The 9,757-nt window shown below is 40.2% G+C and overlaps 1 protein-coding gene across 1 annotated transcript; it reads left to right on the top strand.

Moving 5' to 3' along the window:
• The first annotated feature begins 4,754 nt into the window (after positions 1–4,754).
• Positions 4,755–6,159, top strand: cldn5b (claudin 5b). Its single transcript, XM_084746609.1, has one exon. The coding sequence runs from the start codon at positions 4,784–4,786 to the stop codon at positions 5,429–5,431; it is 648 nt and encodes a 215-aa protein (XP_084602735.1). The 5' UTR covers positions 4,755–4,783; the 3' UTR covers positions 5,432–6,159.
• The last annotated feature ends 3,598 nt before the right edge of the window (positions 6,160–9,757 follow it).

The following is a 9,757-nucleotide window of genomic DNA, read 5'->3' as shown; positions in this document are numbered from 1 at the left end:
GACTTTATTCTCCTTCACATGCACGTGTGTGCGTGCACGTGAATTAATGAGCTTTGCAGATGGAGACCTGATTGTGTTTTTATGAAGGAATGTTGTTTGTCAGCATGTTGACGTCCATGATGACCAACAGCACCTGCTGCTGCACCTCTGGCCTTCATCTGAAAATGCTATCATGACTTTGACTTTATATTATCAAGGAAAGAGATAAATCAGTCAAACTAACATATGAATCCATATTCACTTTATAAAATTCATTTTAGCTCTCTAAGACTGGGCTGCTTAAACTCCTGATCCAGCATTAACTTTAAACTTACACTTGAGGAGGTTTAACTTTAAAAATGGAAAAAATGGATTGAGCAAAATAATCAAGTTCCTCAAAGAAAGTTAAGAGACAGACTCAACCCAACTACTTTTATAATGTGTCTCTTCTTTCTTTCACTCCAGTTTCTCAAAGACGGATACATTAGAGCTTCTCTGTCAACCCATCATGTGTAGGCTAATTAGCTTTTAGCTAGCTAGCAAGCAATGCAAATACAGAGCAGTTTTCTCCTGTACTTTACACTTACACAGCACTTTTTAAATTTTATTTGCATAAGCAAGCATCTCTATATTGATTAAACTCAACGCTTGAAGTTACTAAACTGAGGTTAGTTTTTAATCAGGCATCAGAGCTCTGCTTCATCTTAAATCTGGATTTATTCATTTTAAACTTAGTTTTGACGAAGTCTGATAAGAACTAATTGTACATTCAGTTCTTCTTTGTGGGTGCAGCTCATTCAGTGACATTAACGCTTCACATCAACACAAATATTTATAGTTTAACTCAAATTCGCTCCTGTTATGGTTATTGAAAACTTTATCTGTGCTGCCCAGCTCTTCCTCCACCCTGTTTGTGTTTATCAGCTGTGGCATCCAAGTGAGTCAGTCAACAGGCCACCCCCCCCCCCCAACACACACACACACACACACACACACACACACACACACACACACACACACACACACACACACACACACACACACCCCTCTACAACAGCTCTGATTCAGCCCTCTGAGTCTACATAAGGGAGACGGAGTAATTTCATGACTAAACCTGAAAGATTGAGAGTCATTACAGTGGGAGTGGTCCAGCTTTTATCATCACACATCACTTTCTCTCTAGTAAACATTAAAAACAGTCATTCTGGCTATACACACACACACACACACACACACACATGCAGAATACACTGACCTCTGTACACTATTTTCAGACTGAATGGATCAAGATTGAATGTATTTTTCCTTAAAATTTGAACAAGACAAACGCTAGAGATTCATTTAATCCCAATTATTCATCCTTTTCCTTTGTTGGAAACTTTGTTCACTGTTCAACTATGTGCGACTTTTATCCATAATGCAAAAAATGATAATGACATGTGACACAGATTATTTTGTTACCCAAGCGTCATTGTTCTCTGTGTCCCTGGCTGATATTCTGACCCACATATTGTCCTCAACAACACACACAGGATGCACAGGACACGGCAGCGGCCATATTGACACGCTCCATTGTGCTGCGACTGTGCTGATGAATGGACCCAGTTGAACCAACGTCCCCACTGTGATGAGAGACGCACCAGGAGCCTTCCTGTTCAAACGACATCACACCAAACCTGACTGAAAAAAAACCTGAAAAATCAGAATCTCAAGGCAACAACTACAATCCACAACACGTCGGTGTGGTCACGAGACGTTTGAGGTGTGCAGATGCCATCACAGATCCTCTGATGACGAATCTTACGTCACATGAACCCTCGCAGACTTGCTGATGCATAGAGTATAATTTAGGCTGAAGAGTCTACAGTCATGCTAACAGCTCTGTGAGGCTCTACTCAGGCACAGCAGTGCTTTGAGCTAAATGCTAAACTTAGCATGCTAACATGCCCACAATGCTAACATGCTGATGTTTAGCAGGTACAATGTTTAAGTACTGTGTAAGTAAATTATTACAAAAAAAAAATATTACAACCCTCATTCCAAAAACGTTGTGATGCTGTTCAAAACATAAATAAATAATCTATATTTCATTGAATACAGTGCAAAGACAAAATATTTAAGGGTCAAACTGATTAACTATATCACTTTTTGTCAGCAGTCCAGGATCTCTGTTGTCATATTTTTATTTTTTTTTTTAGTATCAGTCACGTTACTGTCACCTGTTACCAACTCACCTGTTTACCTGTGGAACGTTCTACACAGGTGTTTTTGGAACGTTCCACAACTTTCACAGTCTTTTGTTGCTCCTGTCCAAACTTTTCTAGAACATGTTGGAAGCATTAAATTCAAAATGAGTGTATATTTACAAAAAAACAATAAAGTTTATCAGTTCTAGCATTAAATATCTTGTCTTTGTGCTGTATTCACTTTAATACAAGTCAAAAGTTTTGCAGTTTTTAGAATCTGGGTTATAGAACCATACATGAACAGACAGAGCTGCGCTCCAAATACTTCATCATAACTTTATAGAAAAGACTTTTCCATATATATGTATGTCTTTGCTTTTTCTTTAAGATTCATGTTTTTGTTGGATAAACAAAAAGTGGAGAATCATGGGAAAACAGAAAAACGTGTAAACAGCGTCATTTAAACCCAGGATGTGGGATTCACGTGGCGAGAACACTGGACCAACAGGACGTGCCCACATCCTCCACAACATCTGGATCTCTGTAGTCCACATACACATTTATGTTTAAGTTCTACATTATTATTATCATTATCATTATAAATGCTGTAACTATATTATTATATGATATTCTGAACGGCAGAGTTTTGAAAGGGCAAAGAAGTGACGTCATGTTAGTCCAATCTAGGAATGTATGCAGTGTTTTGAAAAAAGTGTGAGGTGAGAATGTGGTCAGACCTGGTCTGAAGTTTTGATCCTTGATTGTCAGGTTTCACTTCCTGTTTCTTATTTTTAATATGTCTGATGAAGCAACTGTAAAAAAAAAAAAAAACCTGTAAGTTTAAGTTAGTAAGTTTTAAAAAAATGAGCCACAACAGTTGAGAAAAACTGCAGGAAGCTGAAATCACAGAATTCAATTGACAAATAATCAACTAATCAATATTATTGAGTCAAATATGTGAGTCAGATCCTGATAAACTGATTTACTTCAGCAGCACGTCTCACTGACTGAATCACAGGAAGACTCTCACACACACACACACACACACACGCAGACCTCCCCTCATTGGCTGAGACAAAAAGGCCTTTTGCTGCTGATTGGATCAAAGTTTGTGGGTTTTGTTTTGATGGAGGTCCCACAAATGAGACGCTGTAGAGCCGCACACTCAGTGAGACTCTTCATCATCATCATCATCATCATCATCATCAGACCCCTAAAAGACTCTTCATCAAGGATTTGTTAAGGGTTCTTTTAGGAACAACCGTCCTTAAAAGGGTTCCATTAAGAAGTCTTTTTATTCAAAGAACCCCTTTTGGAAGAAAAAGTTCTGTAAGGATTGTTGAAATCTTTGGATTTGTGATGAGTTCTTTGTATCATAACATTAAGGGGTTCTCAGATAAAAAAAAAAACCCTTGGAATATAAAAGGGTTCTCAGTAGAACCCCCTGGGTGGGTTCTTGTTAGTACTCTTTGAAGTTGGAAATGTTCTGGATAGAATCCTCAGGGAGGTTTCTGGGTGGAACCATTAAATCATTTCAAGGTTCTCTGTAGGGTTCTGAGTGAAACCTTGCACAGATTATTCTACATATAACCCTATTGGGTTCTAGGTAGACCTTTCTACCTTTTCAAGCAAATGAGTTCTGTCTTTTCAAGCAGTTCTGTTCAAAACTCTTGGAACCTCAGTGCAAAACTAATCGCCTGAACCAGAACGAGGACAGTTCCATGTTGGTGGAAAAGGCCTTTGAGGACCCTGTTCTTCTCAGAAATACTTTGGAAAACTGTTGTCAGTTTAAGAACTTAAATTAGAACCTTTCAGGGCATTTCCATTGAAAAATAAATGGGCTCAGAACCTGAAAAGCTGGTTCCCAGCTAAAACCCACAACTAGCAGCTGGAAACCGAAGCGTCTGTGCCATGTTCTCCACCCTCTGATTACCAAGGTTCCACTGAAAACTGGTGGAAACACAGGCTGGTCTGTAATTAGCACCAAGGTTCCGGGAATCTTGAACACAGCTGGTTAAAGAACCAGAAGTTAATTGGTGGAAAAGGGCTCTGTAAAGGTTCTTAACGGAACCTTTACTTCTCAGAGTATAGAGGGTTAAGAAGCTGAAATCAGAGAATTGACTTTAAAGATTTTTTCTTTAAAAAATGAGTCAGGGTGATTAATCGATTTTAGAAATAGTTGGTGATCAATACAACAGTTGATAACTAATCAATTAATTGACTAATTTTTGCAGCTCTAATCATTATTGGGTGAAATTATGAGTCAAATCCCAGTAAACTGTTTTGCTTCAGCTCGCGCTCTGACTCTGAATCACAGGAAGCTCCACACAGACTGGAGAACACACACACACACCAGCGCGCGCTCAAGCACGCGCGCAGTATCTGTGATGCTGTAGACTCCCCTCATTGGCTGAGACACAGATGCCTTTACAGCTGATTGGCTCAAAGTTTGTGGGTTTTGTTTTGATGGAGGTCCCATAAATGAAACGGTGCAGGGCGCACGGCGCGCAGAGAGCAGAGAGGAGACACTGAGGCCACACTCTTCATCTTCATCATCACCATCAGACCCCGCAGACTCTTCATTCAGGACTATCATCCCGCTGAAGCCTCGCGCCACCATGCTTGCTGCGTGTCTGGAGTTTCTGGGCCTCGCGCTGTGCGTCACGGGCTCCCTGCTGGTGATGGTCGCGTGCGGGCTGCCCATGTGGAAGGTGACGGCGTTCATCGACTCTAACATCGTGGTGGCGCAGACCATCTGGGACGGGCTGTGGATGTCGTGCGTGGTGCAGAGCACGGGCCAGATGCAGTGCAAGGTGCACGACTCGGTGCTCGCGCTGACGCAGGACCTGCAGACGGCGCGCGCCCTCACGGTCATCTCTGCGGTGCTGGGGGTGGTGGCGCTCACGGTGACGGTGGCCGGCGCGCAGTGCACCAACTGCATCCGGGACGAGACGGTGAAGGCGCGCGTGGTGAACGCCGGCGGGGTCATCTACATCATCAGCGGCCTGTTCGTGCTCGTGCCGCTGTGCTGGATGGCCAACAACATCATCGTGGACTTCCACGACCCGCATGTCCCGTCCTCCAAGAAGAGGGAGATCGGAGCCGCCATCTACATCGGCTGGGCCGCCACCGCGCTGCTGCTGCTGGGGGGGACGCTGCTCTGCTGCTCCTTCTCTCAGGGCGTCAGGGGCGCGTATCCGATCAAATACGCGCCCACCAAGAGCATCACCACCAGCGGAGACTTCGACAAGAAGCTTTACGTCTAAAAACTGAGTGTCCACTTCGTATCTGATGAGGGACATTTGTGTCGGAGCTGAAGCATCAAACTGTCTGAAACGATGATGATGATGATGAAGATGCTCCAGTGCGCTGAAGAGCAGCTCAGAGACACGATGAGCACAAACTGTAAATATGGACAACTGTGACTGAACTGAAGGTTATTTTTTAACATTTGTCAGGCAGCAGCAGATTATTTGTGCAACTATTTAAAATAAGATGAGAAAACTCATAATTTCAAGGCAACTGTCTAAATTTCTGGTTTTGAATCAAACTAATCTTTTGAAATAAACTAAAAGTTTGGCTGAACTGCAGGCGAGTTTATCTGAAAAAGAAGACTATAAAAAGATTATTAGTTGGTTAAACTTTTTCAGCTCAAGTTGCCTTGAAAGTTTTCTTTAATTTTTCATCTTTACAGCGTGGGTTTAAATAAGGGCTGCACAATCAATCAATATATTATTTTTAAGAAAAGAAAAATGTGATCATCTTCATTATAATGAAGTTCTGTGGTGCTGAAGAGACATCATGACCTACAAATCTTGGTACAGATTCCAACAAATGTCTTTTTTTTTCAAATGAAAATGAAAATTATGATGCAAAAATCATCATTTCCACTAAGTGTGACCTGTAATCACAATATCTGTCAAAATACTCACAGCAAGATTTTTTAAATCACATCTACAGTCCTGGTTTGAATCAGAGCTGCAACGATTGGTCGATTAATTAATTAATTAACTTTTATGCTCATTAGACCACAGACTCCCAGTTTAAGACGATACTGTCTAAAGTGTTTTTTTTTTATTTTCAGTTTGAAGACAATAAAGTCTTCACAGTCAGTCAGTGATCAAACTGGAATCACTATCATTTACAATCAATCAAATCGACTGAGGATATTTCCTCCCTTGTTGCTCCAGCTTCCAAAAAACATGATGGAAGTTGAGATATTCTCTTCCTCCTTTTGCTGAGGACCCTGTTTGAAATTAATCTGACTGTTGTCAACTATTAAATTAATCATCAACATTTTGTCTTTTTTTTTAAAGAAGCAAAAATGACCAAATTCTCTGATTTCAGCTCCTTAAATGTGAATATTTTCTGCTTTCTTTGCTCCTCTCTGACAGTAAACTGACTATTTTTGGGTTGTGGACAAAACAAGACATTTGAGGACGTCATCTTGGGCGTTTCTCACCATTTTCTGCACCAAACATCTGATCAATTCATAGAGAAAATTGTCAGCATCGCTACTTTCTATCATTAGTTGCAGCCCTGGTTTAAATCTGCCTGTTTTGCATCACAGGGTAACTTCCAGAGAAGTCTGAGGAGGCTGCTGATTAACAGACTGTTTTTTTAACAGATAAAATCATTTAAGAGGCTGAAATTTGCCGCCACAAATGTTTTACTATCAGGCTTGGTCAGTGGCCTGCTTCATTGTAAATATTTTTTGCCTTTTTCTCTCTCTGTGAACTCACTCTGTGTCCTGCTCATGAGTTTGGTTCCCACAGTGAACGTGCAGCAGACAGTGACGCTTTCAGACCGATGTGCACTCATGTTGTGATCAAAGAGGAGAATTTGCATTTGAATACATGTACTGTACAGTGTTTTGTACTTATTGTCATTTTTTTCTAGTCTTTTAACAGAACATACTTTTTCTAATAAAGAAAAAACAATTTAACCTGTCTGTATTTGTTATTTACAACCTGTTATACCTGATATTTAAAGAAGACTATCAGAAATATCCCAGGGGTGTAAATATAGAGAGTGCAGGCAGTGTGGTTGCACTGGGGGCAGTGGGGTGGGAGGGGCCCACAGAGACAACAATGTGCGGGAGGGAACTAAACGCAACAGAAAGATAGTTGGTTGACGCCCCAGGACATCAGATACCAACATTTTGGGCTGGTAAAACATCCCGAGCTGCAAAATAATGTGAAAACAAGGAAATATAGACAGAAGGCTGCAGGGTCTCTGCAGATACAAACACCAACACACACATTTAGACCTTAATGAGTGATGACTGAAAGACATATGAGTGTACACATTGTTTTTTTTTTTTTAAAGGAAAATAGTGGCTGTGTGTCAACAACCACGCAGCACGTAAGGTTAGGATAGCAACGTGTTTGTGCTTCATAACCAGCAGCTAGTGTTCACTAGGACCTGTCATAACTGCTTTACAACACTGACATACATACACACACACCTGTTGACTTCATCACTATGGATCAGCCTGTTGTGCCAAATCCTGATCTGTACATCAGAATCTCACTTCAGTAACGATGTCAAAGGTCATCAGAAACAAAATATATAATGAAATCAGTGCTGCAGGGAGTATTTAGATCATTTACTCAAGTAAAAGTACTGATACCACACTCAAAAGTACTCTATTACAAGTCCTGTATTGAAAATGTTACTAAAAGTATTATCAGGACTTTAAAGGAACAGTTCAACAAAAATCAAAAATCATATTTTTTCTGTTACTTGTTGTGGTATTTACTCATCAAGATACTTGAAGTTTTGGAAATATTGGCTGTAGAGACATTTGTCTTCTCTCCAGTATAAAGGAATTAAGTGGAGCCCAAAGCACCAAACAGGTACATTTACAGAAATACTCAACTGCAGTGTTTCTATCCAGAAGTCTTGATACTCAAGTTAATCCAAACACCTTGTCATGAGCAGTTTCATGAAGGAAAGTGGTTCCAGTAGATGCAGAAAAACTGCAACTCTCACCAAAACAAACTGATGGATAAACAACACAACAGGCCAGGGGAGAAATGTGCATTTTTGATTTTGGGGTGAACTGTGCTGATTTTAAGTTTTTGTGATGAACTGAAGGATGAAATGTTCCTTTAAGAGATATGAAGATTCTCCTCCTTTTTAAGCCAAATAAACCCTTTTTTTAAAAAAAAAACAAACAAAAAAAACTCTTGGATCAGCTGGAAAATGTCTCGTAACAAACTGGACAACAGGCTGCTTTTCTGACTTTTTAGAGATTCACGGTTTTCTCTGGATGTATTAAACTATCCAGCAGTCTTTATATTTAAAATGAGCTGAACCTTAAACATTTACAGCAGTAAAATGCAACATACACATGAAGGCAGCAGTGATATTAATCCAGATATAACAGTAAAACACTGACAGGAACTCTTCTTCTGCAACATCACCACTTTTGATACTTACTAAAGGAAAATATACTTGATTATTTTCATTTTTGATGAATCGGCTGATTATTTTCTCCATTAATCAACTGATTGTTTGGTTTATAAAAAATTCTCAGTGCTGGGTTTGTCCCAAAATCCTTAAATGTTATTAAAAAAAAGATTTGACTATTAAAATAATTAAAGGAATTTGTGAAGATGGAACCATGACATTTTTGCATGAAAAATCGACTTATCGTTTCAGCTGTGCTTGCATAAACTCTTGGGTAGTTTAATTTATAACAAAACATATTTTATAAACTCTTTATGTATTTTTTTTTCATTTGCAGTGTGTAACTAAATCTGTCAGACAGATGTAGAGCTGGAGGACGTCATCTGTGACATTTTACAGAGCAAACAGCAAATCAAGCAAGAAAATAGTCTACAGACTAATCAATACTGAAAATAACTGTTAGTCGCAGCCCTAGACAAATGTAGTGAAGTAAAAAGTTCAATATTTCCCTCTGAGATGTGGTGGAGCAGAAGGTTGCATGAGAAGAAAAGGCTCAAGTAAAGTGCAAGTATCTCATCTCACATGACAATAACTGAGTAAATGTACTTAGTTAGCACTGTGTGAAATAAAGGAAACAAACTGGAGCCAGAAAATGACGTCAAAATAATCAAGGGCCTGGTTCACACACCCTGATGGAGCAGTAAACGGCTGGTTAAACTGCCAAGAGGCCGGTACGAACAATGCACCCAGCAGACTATGATCGTGATTAGCACAATCAGCAGGGTGCAACTCCAGCGTCAGGAAGCTTGGCCTAGATCTGGACCAGTGAAGCAATCAGTCACCTCACGTGGATAAACAAGAAGAAGAGCGTGCACACAAACACAATCAGGAACACAAACACAAAGAAGCTGGTGATTCACAGAGTGGGAGATCCCCACTTAGATTAACAGCTGCCTCCGAAAAGTCTGGATCGACTGACAAGAACAAATTCTGGATTTCTGGGCAGAGCGGGAGACGGTTTTTACACGTCTCACCCAGTTATATTTGATTTCAGGCGTCTCTTGCACCATCAGTCCATTTGCAGCTGCAGCTACAAAATGCTCTTCCATGCAAAGAGAAAGACATAAATCAACAACATCCAGAAACACTGCAGACTTCTCTGGACCAGAGCTCATCTG

The sequence above is a fragment of the Lutjanus erythropterus genome, chromosome 20 (genome assembly GCF_056507025.1).
Source record: "Lutjanus erythropterus isolate fLutEry1 chromosome 20, fLutEry1.hap2, whole genome shotgun sequence".
Lineage (NCBI taxonomy): Eukaryota > Metazoa > Chordata > Actinopteri > Lutjaniformes > Lutjanidae > Lutjanus > Lutjanus erythropterus.
The sequence above is the reverse complement of the archived record's forward strand: the minus strand, read 5'-3'. Positions and strand labels throughout refer to the sequence as shown.

What these genes read in the sequence shown, in the direction of transcription:
- cldn5b (XM_084746609.1), top strand. Translation starts at nt 4,784, where the DNA reads ATGCTTGCTGCGTGTCTGGAGTTTCTGGGCCTCGCGCTGTGCGTCACG.